This window comes from Thalassophryne amazonica, chromosome 2 (assembly GCF_902500255.1).
Source record: "Thalassophryne amazonica chromosome 2, fThaAma1.1, whole genome shotgun sequence".
In the NCBI taxonomy this organism is placed as follows: Eukaryota; Metazoa; Chordata; class Actinopteri; order Batrachoidiformes; family Batrachoididae; genus Thalassophryne; species Thalassophryne amazonica.
Window position 1 is genome coordinate 106,788,753 of NC_047104.1, and position 16,666 is coordinate 106,805,418.

General features: G+C 41.4%; 1 protein-coding gene across 2 annotated transcripts; it reads right to left on the reverse strand.

The window, feature by feature from the left end:
* Window positions 1–678: 678 nt before the first annotated feature.
* On the reverse strand, window positions 679–16,666 carry LOC117528603 (chitin-binding lectin 1-like). Of its 2 annotated transcripts, XR_004565837.1 has the most exons (3): window positions 16,368–16,666; window positions 12,138–12,293; window positions 679–787 (listed from the first exon to the last, which is right to left on the reverse strand). XR_004565837.1 is itself a non-coding variant. In XM_034191231.1 (2 exons), the coding sequence occupies exons 1-2, from the start codon at window positions 16,522–16,524 to the stop codon at window positions 12,151–12,153; spliced, it is 300 nt and encodes a 99-aa protein (XP_034047122.1). In that variant the 5' UTR covers window positions 16,525–16,661; the 3' UTR covers window positions 11,621–12,150. The 2 variants fall into 2 exon arrangements, 1 of the variants encoding a protein (XP_034047122.1); XM_034191231.1 differs by lacking the exon at window positions 679–787 and having other exon boundaries at window positions 11,621–12,293; window positions 16,368–16,661.

Here is a 16,666-nt window from a genome sequence, read left to right on the forward strand (position 1 = left end):
TAAAGTATCTTCCTTAAGTAAGTTGTAGATACAGAGTGATAAGTGACACATTGCCCCTGAACTAATGTCGAAAATTCTTACCAGCTTTTATCATATTCAAGTTACTGATAATGTCGTAGAACATCTGAACCTATTCAACATATTCAAAATAAAAAAAAAAATTGTGTTAATATCTTTAATATTTACATTTTATAAATTTCCATTGTGTGAACTCCCTCAGTCACACAGAAAATATGTTAAGGGTTATTTTAATCCTGATGTAAGCAAAAATAAAATCCATTTTGGCAAGCTAATAAGAGGTTGGCACTGCTACAGTAAATATACACACACAATCTTTCAAGTGGTTTCTTGTAAGAATATCACCTGACAAAAGTGTTATCAATGTGATACATTTAGTACACCTTGTTCATTACCTGATTAAACATAAATTCATAACTGAAAGAAAAAACCTGGAAAATATCTATTAAATTCTTCATTACGATCCTTTATACATTCGTAAGTGCAACAGCAAGTGGAAAATGTTTTTATGAATATTGTTATGAGAGTAACATTCATAAGTCATGTCCATAATTAATAAACACAGCAGCATACATAGCAAAGTCTCTTTTTTATAGAAAATAACAAGTCATTGCTGAGTGTGTGCCTTAAAGTGCACGTTTAAACTGTTTCTTCTACGCCCCCTACTGTATTACTATGTCATAACCATCCCCAACACAGACAACTTCACTTGTTGGAGCTGTTTGTTCTCATTGTGGAATAGCACCTCATTGTCCAGAAATTGCTTGAGCTGAGAAATGAAAAAAGACACAGTAAGTGCACAAACATCAGAAAACTATTCTAAAACTTGCATAGCTGCAGACATCAAGGAGATAATGTCACTGTTTCCTTTTTTGTGGGTTAGGAAACACAAGAGCATGCTTCTTTAAATTATTCATAAACAGTCTTAAAAAGTCAAAGACAGTATTTTCAGACCTTGGCCCGTGACAAAAAACATCATTAGTATTTATTATCTAAATAAAGAAAGAATGAAGAAAAATATAAACTAAACAACATATAATTCTATGTTCAGATGCACTCGGTAAGGGCCCTTTCACACATAGTATGAATGTGGCTGAAGTGCGCACGAAGCAGGAATCGTACACATTTGTACACCTGTTGCTACAACTATTTGTGCACACCAGTGGCTGAAAGACAGAGTGTGTGCTGTGAGAGCCCAATCGATTCCTCTCCCGGCAGGTGTCGGCCAAATTCCAGGTGACACACATGAACATCTAACACCACTGGCATGGCACTTAGAACATGTGTGGCCATTCGCACTGTTAGCATGAAAATAGTGAGCAAACGATCACTTTCGAGCTGGCTGTGAAATTTGCTTAAATGCCCCCACAAGTGTGGCGTTGTAAAACAGCAACACACATGGGACGTGCCAGAGTGTCGGCTCCCCCCGCAACACGTTCCATGCGTGTGAATCACACGTGTGTTGCACTCCCCCCATTCGCAACACGTGGTGGATGTGTTGCAGATGGGGGGGATAACTAAATAGCAGCAAAAATAACTAAAAAGAAATGATCACATAACACAGACACGTTGGTGTGTGCACTGAACTGACAGGGGGTGTGGCCCCCGACAGCTACAGATGTTGAGATCTCTGGTTCTGGATGTCACAGCTGGGGAACACGTACCCTGTTTGGATGGACATGAACTTACAACTGTCCACTGTGACACGTGTGTGTCTGCTTGCTGTCCTCATGTGGACATATATAAAAACTTATATCACTTTTGCAATGAGCTGCAGTGAGTGAGCGCACGGCACACACATTGACAGGCTGCCCCAAGTGAAACCGACCGTCAGATCATAACATGCAGCGGGCAATCTGAATGTCACGTCACCTACGTGAGCTCTGTTCCACATGATGTGGTGTCTGTACTGCGGCGCGCCATCCACAGGACATGCATGTTGGGCCAGAAATGCACGCAGGGCCGACTGGACACGCCAGGGCAGTAGATATGGACATAAGAGCTTACTGGTTCATTCATGACATTTCATGACTGTATGTGTGTGACCATGGGTCATCTACAGAGGAACAGACAGTTCATACTTGTATTGTTCACTTGATAAGAGGGATTCAATAAAATGCGGTGTTTTTATGGTGTGTGTGTGCTTCTTTTTTAATATGTCTATCGCCTTGTTGATTTCAGGCATTTTTCTGCATCTTTTATGGGTCAGCAATGGTAGCACAGTGGTAAAGTTCCTGGCTGGCAATCAGAGCTTGCAAATATGGATGATTTGTATGTCATCAAATAATACATACAATAATACGTTAGCAGTACATATTTGTTGTGTACGTATAAATATTCATTCACACACGCCTACGACATCTAAGTTCTTAAATTACGTTTGTGCCACTGTCAGAGCACTTTTAAATATTGTTGTATTTGGGGCCTTTACAATTTTAAACACTGACCCATAAAAATATTGATTGTGATATTTACTTTAGTTTTGTAACTTCAGTTATTTTACTTTACTACAGCAGACCTGAATGTAAGATGAGAGCGAGCTATAGAAAACAAACAAAAAATAAAAGTTTGGGACAAAATAAGTAACATAGACAACACCAACACATGAAATAAAACATGCAATCACAATCACACAAATCCTCGAGAGATGAGAACAGGTTGGCGCCATGCTGATAGAAAGTCCTGACATGCATTTTATCATCTGATAGAACACAAATTTGATTTGTCCAGATCATGTTGTTTTGGGCCAAAATACACTAATTCTTATTCTGTTCCTGTGCCAGTCACTCATCATTTGTTTCTCTGTCCCTTTCTGTCTCAGACTAACTCACTCTCAAACTCTCACAAACATAAACTAAATTATATTGATCAATTTCCTGCTCCTTCCGGCCACCCCCTATGTTACATGTACTGCACTCAAGTACAAATTTGAGGTATTTGAACTTTAGTTGACTATGTTATACTTGTGTCAGAGGCATGTTATTGTACTTTTTACTAAACTACTTTGATCTGACAACTATAATCCAATAAGATATACATCAGGGCGGCACGGTGGATTAGTGCTTAGCACTGATGCCTCACAACAAGAAGGTTGTGTGATCGCTTCCTGCCTTTTCTGTGTGGAGTTTGCATGTTCTCCCCGTGTTTGTGTGGGTTCCCTCCGGGTGCTTCGGTTTCCTCCCACAGACAAAGACATGCAGGTTAGGTGGATTGGAGACTTTAAATTGACCGTAGGTGTGTGTTTGGGTGTGAATGTGTTTGTCTATATGTGGCCCTGTGACAGAATGCTGCGGCGCGGCTTTTGACAGGGGCTCAGAGGAGGGAGCATATGACTCCTGTCCTGGCTGTCTAAGGTGCTTTATAAATAAAGTTGGTATAGTATGGTACCCCGCCTGCACTATGACTGCTGGGATAGGCTCCAGCAAACCCCCACCCCCATAACCCTAAATTGGAGTAAGCAGTTGATGAGTGAGTGAAGATATACATTATTCTGAAATGGACTCTACATAATGGGTACTTTTACGTTGATGCAAATACCTTTATACTTTTAATTAATAACATTTTCGATGCAGGACTTGTACCACATCATTTTTAAAAGTAATTTCTTCCAGCTTCTCCTTTTTCACTTGGGGTTACCACAGCAGCTTGGATATGGATCTGCATGTTGATATGGCATAAGATTTAGGTTACTTGCTTCCTATGGTTATTTGCTTCCTTCACAACTCCGTATTAGATGGAACATGGGCGGTTTCAAACCAGGATCTTTCAGTTTTGGAAGCAAGTGCACAAACCACTTGGACACAGTTTATTACTTTTACTTAAATGGCCTGAGGTGTGTGTTTTCAACCATTGTGTTTCTGTCTAACACTGACATGTAAATGGTGTTCTGACCTGCAGTGCAATCTGAGAATCCAGCAGAAATGGACACTAAGTTATCCGTGTCTGGATAAAATGCTGTCTGTCTGTCTGTTAGTTGAAGCATAGGCATAGGAGGTGGGGGGGCACGGCAAAATGCTCAATTCGGGCAGATGGGCTGGGAAATTTGGGCATGGGCCATGTTAAGGAAAATGTGTTTATGCCTAAAAAATATTCCAAAGGCCAAGAAAAAAAATTGACGATGAAATTTTACTCGAAACTGTGATGATCATCATCAGTGTAGAAGTAGAACAGATGTCTTCAACTCTATAGAGTCTAGTGCCAGGGTCTCGGGTTGTACCGTATTTTCCGGACTATAAGTCGCACCGGAGTATAAGTCGCACCAGCCACTTTATCCATTATAAAGAAAAACAAACCATAAATAAGTCGCACCGGAGTATAAGTCGCACCAGCCACTTTATCCATTATAAAGAAAAATAAACCATAAATAAGGTCCACTGGACTATAAGTCCCATGGACATACAGGTATGTTAACATGAAAAGTTCAGATGATAATATTGTGACGGCTACCGTTTTCGGATGCATATTTCACCAGTCGCAACTTGTAATCTGCAGAGTATGATTTTGTTTTTGGTGGCATTTTTTCGGGCCTTCTCCGTTGTCTTGTTATGTTATCAGTAACGTTTAAATTTTATTTTTCTATGGTAGTCAGAAGTCGCAGGAACAGTCACACAAGCCTCGAGTGCCCTCTCGTGAGCTGCATTTACCTACGGATATGTTTGTATTTTGCGGACCACATTGCGAGCCGAACCATGCAGCGCCTACCTGCGCAGCTCATGACCGCCCAGCGGTGTCGATCCAGCTCCTTCCAAGTGCAGACGCTAATCCTCCGCCGTCGCTCAGTGCTCCCATGCAGCTCTCAGCGTCAACTCTGCTCACACTGATATCCAAGGGTTGAAGCTGTCTTGTTAGCCCATCCCGGAATAAACACCATGTTCGTCTGCTTCAAAACGCTTTTCACAATCAATCGACGCCAGCTCCTTCCAAGTGCACACGCTAATCCTCCGCCGTCAACTTAAACACTCTGCTCACATTGATATCCAAGGGTTGAAGTTGTTCTGTTTTGCCAAGCCGGAATAACAGCAAGCACCGAGTTCGCAGCTTCACACGCTGTGGGTGAGGTGAGGAATACGCATCCAAAGTTCTGTTCTCTGATTGGTTATCGCGACCAGCGTGAACTATAGGATGGCCGTCATACTACAGTGCCCATGATGCATTGCATTTCCTTTTCCGGTGGCCATTTTAAAACATAGATCGACTCTGTCACGTAAAATTGTTTGTTACAGTAAATTAATTGAGATCCTACCGGTATAATTTTTCATTTATAAGTCGCACCGGAGTATAGGTCGCACCCCCGGCCAAAACATGTAAAAAGTGCGACTTATAGTCCGGAAAATACGGTAATGCCAGCATGAAGCCCACCTCCTTCCAGTCCAAAGCTCAAGCAGTGCTGCCTCCTGGTGGAGAGTAAGAGAACTAAAGGCCACCTGTGGACCAACCAAAGAGGTTATATACAGTGGGGAAAATAAGTATTTGACCCCGTAGTTTCGCAGGTTTTCCCACCTACAAAGAATAGAGAGGTCTGTAATTTTTATCATAGGTACACTTCAACTGAGAGACAGAAACTAAAAAAAAAAAAAAAAAAAAAAAAATCCAGAAAATCACATTGTATGATTTTTAAATAATTAATTGCATTTTATTGCATAAAATAAGTATTTGATCCCCTACCAACCAGCAAGAATTCTGGCTCTCACAGACCTGTTAATTTTTCTTTAGAAGCCCTCTTATTCTGCACTCTTTATCTGTATTAATTGCACCTGTTTGAACTTGTTATCTGTATAAAGACACCTGTTCTCAATCAATCACACTCCAACCTGTCCACCATAGCCAAGATCAAACAGATGTCTAAGTACACCAGGGACAAAACTGTAGACCTGCACAAGGCTGGGATGGACTACAGGACAACAGGCAAGCAGCTTGGTAGAAGACAACAACTGTTATGACTATTATTAGAAAGTGGAAGAAACACAAGATGACTGTCAATCTCCCTCGGTCTGGGATTCCATGCAAGATCTCACTTTGTGGGGTAAGGATGATTCTGAGAAAGCTCAGAACTACACAGGAGGACCTGGTCAATGACCTGAAGAGAGCTAGGACCATAGTCACAAAGATTACATTAGTAACACATGATGCTGTCATGGTTTAAAATCCTGCAGGGCAGCAAGGTCCCCCTGCTCAGCCAGCACATGTCCAGGCCCATTTGAAGTTCACCAGTGACCATCTGGATGATCCAGAGGAGGCATGGGAGAAGGTCATGTGGTCAGATGAGACCAAAATAGAGCTTTTTGGAATCAACTCCACTTACCATGTTTAGAGGATGAGAACAACCCCAAGAAACCATCCCAAACCATGAAGCATGGGGGTGGAAATATCATACTCTGGAGGTGATCTTCTGCAAAGGGGACAGGACGACTGCACCGTATTGAAGGGAGGACGGATGGGGTCATGTATTGCGAGATTTTGGCAAACAACCTCCTTCCTTCAGTAAGAGCATTGAAGATGGGTCATGGCTGGGTCTTCCAACATGACAATGACCCCAAATACACAGCCAGGGCAATTAAGGAGGGGCTCCGTAAGATGCATTTCAAGGTCCTGGAGTGGCCTGGCCAGTCTCCAGACCTGAACTCAATAGAAAATCTTGGGAGGGAGCTGAAAACTCCAACCTGAAAGATTTGGAGAAGATCTGTATGGAGAAGTGGACCAGAATCCCTGTTGCAGCGTGTGAAAACTTGGTCAAGAACTACAGAAAACATCTGACCTCTGTAATGGCAGACAATGTTTTTGTAACAATTGTTAAGCTCTGTTTTTCTAGGGGGTCAAATACTTTTTTTTTGCAATAAAATGCAAATTAATTATTTAAAAATCATACAATGTGATTTACTGGATTTTTTTTTTTTAGATCCTGTCACAGTTGAAGTGTACCTACGATAAAAATTACAGACCTCTCCATTCTTTGTAGGTGGGAAACCCTGCAAAACTGACAGGGGTCAAATACTTATTTTCCCAACTGTGTATGAGTACTCGAGGCCGCACTTGCACTGAGCCGTGTCCCGGCAAGGCGGCGTGGTTGCCATTTTATTTCCGGGCAAGTCAAGAGGCAGCATACATAGAAGTTCAATTGGTCTCATCAAGAAACAAGTGGAATATGCGGAAAGCTGTGCATTTTGGCAATCCCACAAACAGAGGAACAAGGGAGATAATATTTCCTTCCATAAGTATGTGGTTTTGGTTATTCTTGTCATTTTGTCCGTGACATTTGGTTGATAAACAGGTGTACGTTTCCTGCCCATGCCTGTGTCGTCCGAGGACATGGACCATTAACTCTTCACTTATACACACCACTGACTTTATGAATGAAACTTGGTCAATAAAGGATAATTGTGTAAAAATATACTATACTATATATATATATATATATATATATTATATATATATATATATATATATTACACACACACACACAAAGTATATAAATGTATTGTAATGGTTTTAGGAGCCACGAATTTCAGAAACCCACTGGGGGTTTCTGAAATTCAGGCAAATTTGGTGTCGCTCCCCCCCCCAATAGACCCCACCTCCTACGCTTATGAGTTGAAGACATCGCAGACATCGTTGAAGCTGCGTTCTAACCGCGTGCCACACATGACAGCTAGCGTACACAGGGTAAATAAGGATCGTAGCTAATATAAGTAGATCCCTTATATGAATGGTGAATTATAATCAGGGGTCGAAATACATTTTTTAACCTACTTGCACTGGTGCTAGTAACAAAAAAATTACTTGCACAACCAAAGTCAGTCTTATATCAACCTTAAAACTCCTCCTCTGATGTGTCACTTAATTCCTCTCTGGGGAGAGTTTGCCGCTGCGGTGCTGCTCTCCCCTCAGTTTTTTTTTCACATGCGCGCGAACTTATTGTCTGTGAAGTTTATTTTATTTATTAACTACACAGATGTATAATAAAACAAATGGTGACTGGTTTATAACACAATTATGACAGAGTTTCAGGGGATAGAGAGCGAGGAACTACGGAGCCCTGGGAAGTGTCATCGCAAATGTTTTGCATGTGGAGAGAATGTGCGCACGTTTTATTATATCGGGCGCACTGTGCGCTCGTTTTAAGCATCGCTTGAGTAAAACAAGGGCAAGATCTACTTACATAAATGTGGCCACAATTTGTAAAACGTGCACTCAGTATTGTCTTGACACATAAATGCTGACTATTAGTCAACAAACCAGGAGACAGTGTAATACATTTCCCCATTAGAAATGGATCTGGTCAGAGTGTATCATCATGGTTTGGGCGCACAAGGACATACAGAGAACTCCAGTTGCCCAGCATGACATCATCTGGAGTTTAAGCACATTAAAAAGGATGCTGAGGGCGAAGCGTCATGAGGATGACAATTTAGGTCATATTATGAAGTTCATTTTGAACGAAAGGAAAACGTGAGCACGTATTATTAATTTGAGGGCTCAATTAAAGGAAAACGTGAGCACGTATTATTAATTTGAGGGCTCAATTAAAGGAAAACGTGTGCACATTTTATTAATTTGAGGGCTCGATTAAAGGAAAACGTGCGCACGAATGATCACGGTCAGGAAAACGTGCGCACATTTTATTAATTTGAGGGCTCAATTAAAGGAAAACGTGCATGTTTTATTAATTCGAGGGCTCAATTAAAGGAAAATGTGCGCACGAATTATCACGGCCAGGAAAATGTGTGCACGTTTTATTAATTTGAGAGCACGTTTTATTAATTTGTGTGCTCAATTAAAGGAAAACGTGCGTGTGAATTTTCATGGCCAGAAAAAAATATCACTTTTAAGTAACATTCTCCTGGGTTCCGTAAAGGAACCACAGCGGCAGCCACTTTTTTTTTCACCTGTGCGCGCGAACTAATCGTCCGTGAAGATAATTTTATTAACTACACAGATGTATAATAACACAAATGGTGACTGGTTTACAACACAATGATGACAGAGTTTGAGGGGGAGAGAGAGGAGGAAACCGCAGCCAGACAGTTTTTTTTCTTTTCTTTGTTTACATGTGCATGCGTGAACACAACAAATGGAGCACAGCAACTCGCTCCGTGTGTCTGAGTCATAAAACGCAGGGAAGATGAAGACAACACCACTGTTTTTTTTCCTTATTTATTCCTATATTGGTTCTTTTACTGGTGCTTATAGCTGATAAAACTTGGATAAAGTTACTTGCACCAGTGCAAGTGCAGTATAAAATTACATGCACCACTCATGCACCATACGTGCACAAACTAGCACATGCACGTACTATTTCGAGCCTGATATTAAAGGTCAAAGACCACTAGCTGCAGATTTACTACATCTGTGTGTAGGCATATGTACATAATTATATAATTATTCATTAATTTTCTACACCTGCCTTTCCCAATTAAGTGTCACAAAGGAACTGAGCCGATCCCAGCAGTCATTGTTAAAGAGGCGGGGTTCACCCTGGACAGGCCACTAGTACATTGCAGAGCCACATGTAGACAAATAAACACAGACAGAATTTAAAGTCACAAGTTCACCTAATAGCCGAGTCACATGGCACACGACGATTCCTGACGCTGAGAAAAAAAGTTTAAAAAAAGTCACAATTCGTTGAGAAAAGGTGGACGAAAGAGCTTTATCACCGATAGCCTGCGAAGCAAGAGCGCAAAGGGACGAAAGAGGAGCTTAACAAAACCGAAGCTAATGAAACGCGCCTGGAGCCACTGCTGGAGCAGTGTGTCTGCATCTCTGAGTTCCAGGACTCGGCGCTGGGACGGAGCTCATAGCGACTGAGTCCTGGAGAAACTGCAAACAGAAGCTGTGGAGATCTGTGTGCACGTCGGTGGACCACCTGCTCTGGTTTCTCGTCCAGAACAAAAGAGGGATCATCTCTTTCATCATCAGAATCCTCACTGACTGACACACTGTGCGCTCGTCTTGCTCCAATAAAAAAAAAACTCTGGTGTGCCGTGATCACTGCGGTAACACTGTATTACCTTAGAGCCATATATATTGATTTATATACAAAACTGTCAAAAGGGGGAATAAATATAAGTGTAAAGATGATTGAATATATCAGAGCAGTAACTGATCAGTCCGTGTGTGAACGTGCATTGACTCCCCATGTGTGGTTATTTCCACCAGCTGCAGCTGATCCACAACGTGAATTCTGCCTTCCAGAACAGCTCTTTATATAATTTGAATTATCTACCTGTTGCCACATGTACATAAGGGCTGGATTGTCATTCCTACACTCGTATTATTATATTTAATAAAAAATAATAAGCGCATGCAGGAGCTGCTGCTGCCGCTGCTTTCAAGTACTGTTGGAAATTGCACAACTTTTTTGTTGTTTTCAAATTCAGCAGTTGCTTGTGGCAAAATAATTAATTGTATCCACACAAAAGATTAATTCTTCCCTATATAAGGTGCCTGAGCCCATTGAAGCTGACCCCCCACCCAGATAAAAAACTCCAAGCAAACAGGTTGCGTTTCCCTGTAATTTCCAACAGTACATGAACACAGCAGCAGCGCTCACAAACCAGCTTCTGCACTGTGTTAAAACATTCAGCTGGTCAAACGAAGTCAACCTAACAATAACATTACAAAACTAAACAAACGATTAAAAAAACATCAAAAACGACAGCAAAACAAAACATGGACAAACTGAGGTTTTGTTACTCTTCGTTCAAATTTTTCAACAGTTTAAAAATCCTTGACGAAGCGCCAGCTGCAGGAACGAAGCTGAGCGAAGGTTAAATGATGCAACGAAAGTCCAGATTTCTTGTTTCATTTGGGCTTTGTGCCCTTGTTAAGTGCCGTGTGACTGAGCCATAACCCACATGTCTTTGGAGGTGGGAAGAAGCCAGAGCACTCAAAGGGAACCCACGCAAACTCCACCCAGGAAGGAACAGGTGGGAAGCGAACCTGCACTTTCTCACTGTGAGGCAACAATGCTATCCACTAAAGCCCCTTTCACACCGGGCCAATAGAGTTGCGTAATGCGGCATACCGACTACGCTGAGTTTATGTAGCCCTACGCTGACTTTATGCAGCCCTACGTGGCAATACGCTAAGGGCCGCAAAGGGGTCTGCGGAATGGACGCAAAAAATCAACATGTTTCATTTTTCCGCTGACTTTCAGTGTAGAGCACTGGATGTAGTGCTCTACACAAGTCTACACAACATTCTGCTACTGTAAGTAAGTCTACACAACACTGCGGTACAGTACACCATGCCTCTGCAATTGTACGCAACCCTACACCAGTCTGGCGAAAAATCCTTTTAGGTTTTTTTATCATTATACCTGTATTGTTAGATTTTATTCATCCTGTTGGACTGCTGAACTTTGCTGGCAATGAAGCTTCAAAAACACGGAAGAAGAAGAGGCGGGCCAAAGCTTCCCCTCTGCGTGCAATTTACGCAGCCATTCCTGCATACTAGATACACAGCACAATGCAACTCTACGCAGGCCCAGTGTGAAAGGGGCTTAAGTCACCGTGCCGCCACTATATCATTTCTATTTTATATATGTGTGCCTCTGCACAACACAGTGCTTATTTCATAAAGCAGGGGTTACGGTTGCATGAGAAAGTTTAGAAATAAATTTCAATAATCATATCTGATGTATGATTTTAATCAAGGTGATAAGATGATGCATTCTTCTGCAGTAACAGCAGCATATTTTCTGACTTATTGCTGCCAGGCTACAGATGGTGAGCTAATTGGTGCTGTGCAAAAGCAGCTGTGCTGACTACTGAACTGTCAAGTTGTGAAATCAAAGGGAGTGTCTTTTGTTAATTACACACAATGCTACAGTCATGTTCATTTGAGCCTTTTCTTTTCTCAACCCTCCATAAATATTTTGGCAGTGGTACACAAAAAAGAAAAAAAAAAACTATTTACACACAATTATCACAGTATGATGAGCTGACTGCCTGCTGATGTTTGTTTTGATGATAATGGGAGCAGAGGCGGAGCTTCTGAACTCCAAAAAATGTGTTTGTTGCAGTGCTGTAGGCATGCAGAGAGGTGAAAAATGCACAGAAGCATCCTGCTCGCATTAGCGAGGAGGCCACGAGCACCATAAACATGCATTTAGGCCTTACTTTGTCTGTCAGATTAGACAAATGTGTAGTGAATTCCGTTGCTTAGAGGAGAAGGAGGCCCCAGCGAAACAGGAGGCAGAGGAGGAGGAGGTGGCACAGGAGAAGGCAGAGAAGCAGACAGGGAAGGAGGTTCGGGAGGGTTAGCCTGAGGTGGAACTACAGAGCAGTGGACAGGAAGAAGAGAAAGAGAAAAATATCATTAGCTGTTAGTCAAATATCACGCAGGCTTCAGGGACGGCTTCTAAGTCACAATGAACCAGTTCACAACCATAAAATACAAAATTCTAAAGTCTTTTTCATTGTTTTTGTATCATATTTGTTTATGTGCAATATCCACTGCCACTGAAATATCCACAGTTTAGTACATACGTTTTTATGTGCAGTCTCTTATGTCTCTTATATCTTTTATGTTCTTATAAATTTTTTAATTTGTGCTCTGGACATACTTCTTTCATTTGGTTAAATTTTATGTTTATTTTTCTTTTCTTCTCTAGATCTTTCAAGTCTGCGCATGGTTTACATCTGCACTGAAAAGCTTGCACCTTACCTTTTGTTGTACTTTGTTACAGTGACAGTAAAGCATCTGTATCTTTCTTCTGCATCAAATTCATTTGTGCTTTGTTGGCATGTATGCACATGTATGCACATGTATGTGTATACATGTATTTTGTTACACGTGCATACATTGTTTTTGAGTGGAGATGAATGTAAAATGATTATTAACATACTGACTAAAATACAGGAAACATAGCCGAAAAATATCGCGCCATCTTATAACCTTGGACTAGATTTACACGTCATATATTTATCTACTGTAATAGTCAGTGGAGCAAGAAAACTCTTGAAAACAGTGTTTTTCTTGTACTACTTATGAACCACCCAACAGGCAACCAAAAGGCAAAAGTCATTCTGAGAGGTACAATATACATTTGTGCCAAATGTTGCTCCTCCACATTTTAACACTGCAGTCACTTATCTACTTTAACAAGATCACCACAAGAACCAGCATAAACATTCACAACACAATAAATCACAATTATTTATTATTTTCATTTTCCCCAGCAGCTCTTGCACTCCTGTTCCCATGTCAGAGTCAACAAATGACTGCTGGTGCTGGCAGGATGCAGTTGTTAGTTTTAATTCAACAATGAACCCATGTTTCAATACTCAAACTGTATCCGGAAAGAGTTTATCTTAATAAAGAGAACAGCAGAATCACACCACACCACGCAATGTTTACCTTCGCCTTGACTGTCCTCAGAACAGACTCAGCAGAGTTCCTGCACGTTATGTAACAACTCTTCATTATGGTCCAAACATCCTGCAGTTGGGTTGGGAGGACCCTATTCTAGTTTTTCTAATTTTTCTATGTGATTATGTGAATAAAACGGTTAGTTTTACTTTTAAAATCTACAGCCATCTCACTTATCCCATCATGACAATTCCTGAGAGCTTTTGGGCAGAAAGTTCTGCCTGTGGAGAATAGACTGGCTATGATCTAAGGACCAAAGGTAGGCCAGTTTGCACCACTGTTGTACTATTGCTTTATTAAAACATACCTGTTTTTCCTCCACCAGTGTGCTTTATTATTTGCATTATTTTCAAATAAAAGCATTTTTTTTTTCTTTCTTTAAGTACGAGGTCTATTAGAAAAGTATCCAACCTTATTATTTTTTAAAAACCATATGGATTTGAATCACGTGTGATTACATCAGCCAAGCTTGAACCCTCGTGGGCATGCGAGAGTTTTTTCACGCCTGTCGGTGACGTCATTCGGCTGTGAGCACGCCTTGTGGGAGGAGTGGTCCAGCCCCCTCGTCAGAATTCCTTTGTCTGAGAATTTGCTGAGAGACTGGCGCTGTGCTTCATCAGAATTTTTTCAGAAACTGTGAGGCACATCCGAGTGGACACCATTCGACAAATTAAGCTGGTTTTCGGTGAAAATTTTAACGGCTGATGAGAGATTTTGGATTGTTTCTATCGCTGTAAGTACTTCCCACGGAGCGAGACGTCGCACAGAGCTCCGAGGCGACGTCGTCATCCTGTTTCAAGCTGAAAACCTCCAAATTTAAGCCTCTGTTGACCCAGGACGTCGTGAGAGAACAGAGAACTTTCAGAAGAGGTCGGAATCAGCAGTTCATCTGGACATTCCACTGTTAAAGGAGATTTTTTTTAATGAAAGACATGCGGACAGATTGGTGTGTTGGCTCGCAGCCTGCACGGCGTGCCCACCACAGGAAAAACACCTCCGTTGGAAGCCTTAAGGACAAGTTGGAACATGCCCTGCTGTTAAACAATTTCTCAGATACTCACTCAACTGAAAGCCACCAAAAGCCACCTGGATTTTACAAATGGTTATCAACACGGAGGTGTTTTTCCTGTGGCAGGCGCACCGCGCCGGCTGCGAGCCGACGCGCCAATCCGTCCGCACGTCTTTCATTAAAAAAAATCTCCTTTAACAGTGGAATGTCCGGATAAACTGCTGATTCCGACCTCTTCTGAAAGTTCTCTGTTCTCTCACGACGTCCTGGGTCAACAGAGGCTTAAATTTGGAGGTTTTCAGCTTGAAACAGGATGACGGCGTCGCCTCGGAGCGCTGCGCGACGTCCCGCTCTGTGGGAAGTCCTTACAGAGATAGAAACAATCCAAAATCTCTCATCAGCCGTTAAAATTTTCACCGAAAACCAGCTTAATTTCTCGAATGGTATCCACTCGGATGTGCCTCAGTTTCTGAAAAATTTTGATGAAGCACGGCGCCAGTCTCTCAGCAACTTCTCAGACAATGAAAATCCGATGAGGGGGCTGGACCACTCCTCCCACAAGGCGTGCTCACAGGCAAATGATGTCACCGACAGGCATGGAAAAACTCATGCATGCGCACGGAGGTTCAAGCTTAGCTGACGTAAACATATGAATCAAATCCATATAGTTTTTTAAAAAATAAAATGGTCGGTTTCTTTTCTAATAGACCTCGTATGTATTTATTTTTTAAGATTTGGTCTCCAGAAAATATTTATTCAAAAACATGTTTTGAAAAGGGGGCAGTGTTATATATTCAGGCCAATATGGTATTATAATTATCTGCATTAACATATACATCCAGCATGTTATTTCATGTGACAGTTTTATATGTTTGATGATCATGTTATTGCAACATGCATGTTAATTCAGATTAATTTTAACATTTCATTAATCTAAAAGAGGGGGGGAAAGGAACAAAGTACATTTAGTAGAAATTGTATTTGGATTTAAAACATTGGAAATTCAAGAAACAAAAGGCTTTAATATATACTCAGTGTGATTTCAGTACAGCATACAGTAATTTTGATGTTATTCTGGCAATATTGAAGTCTCTCATGCATAATAATATGGAAAAAAGATGCTTTTTTATTTCTGAGATTTGAAAGTGCACAGCGTACCTTACTTTCACACCAAAGGGAGAGAGAACATCACTGATTCAGTCTCCACTGACAAGGTGCCACCAGTTATATTCTCTGACATTTTTCTATGCTGGAAATAATGTTATAATTGTTGACTTTGCCTCGCTGCGCATATTTAGCTTCCACACATGCTGACATCTCGAGTGTTCCTCTGTGTGACAGATATACGCGTGCGTGTGTGTGTGCGCACAGGAGAGGCAGACAGACACTGACAATCTGCTGCTCCTACACAAAATGAACTCGCTTGCCTGCTGGAAAGTATGAAAGAAATGAAAAGTGAGCGCAGTGTCTTTTATGCAGCTTCAGAGCTACGTTCAAAGAGGCAGCAGTGACGTGCAGAGTGAGGGTAAGTTTGACGGGATCATTGATCAGCACACAAAATGGCCTCATCAAGCGATTCCTCCCCTGACTCAAAGATTCTACACAGATTGCAATTAGTGACTATCTGAGCTCCTAATAAGCAATAATGTTAAGTTATTAGGAATGAACGGTCCTATTGCTCAGCTCTGCACCTTATACCCTTTGCGCTTCTCACCATCAATCGAGTGTTCTGTAAAGGGTGCTTCCTTCTCTTTATACTTCTTCAACCAAAGGAGGTCAATTTGATGCCGTGAGACATTTTACTGATACGGTTAATGTCATTCTGTTTTCGACAGATGCTGTAATCATTTCTCAGTGTTCCTGTGAACTGATGATTGTCAGACTACATTTTACACCTCAAAGATGTAAGACATCTGCAGCACGTTCAGGGCTAGAATTACAGAAAAGGATTTTCAACACGATGACAAACCTGCAACCATTTTGCTTTTGACGGAGGCCTCTGAGGCGAGAGTGTAGGACATGGTGATGATTCTCTCCTGCTCCTGCACCAGCGCCTCCTCTGGCATGTCCACAGACACCGTTGGTGTGAGGTTTTGCACACTGTCCACACACACAAAACAAATCATCACACTTATGATACACAATGTGCCGGACCGTAAATCCTCATGAGCTAGTTCAATGCAAACAGTTTGAGGAAACTGCCCAAAACTGTTTAAGTTTAGTTCATACAAGTAATTCCAAAAATTATTTGAAGTAAAACGTGGTGGA

Excerpts from the sequence above, each read along its gene's own strand:
- LOC117528603 (XM_034191231.1), bottom strand. The coding sequence starts at position 16,524 with ATGATTTGTTTTGTGTGTGTGGACAGTGTGCAAAACCTCACACCAACG. Across the intron at positions 12,294-16,367 it reads CAAAAGCAAAATGGTTGCAG|TTCCACCTCAGGCTAACCCT; the intron begins GTTTGTCATCGT and ends ACTGCTCTGTAG.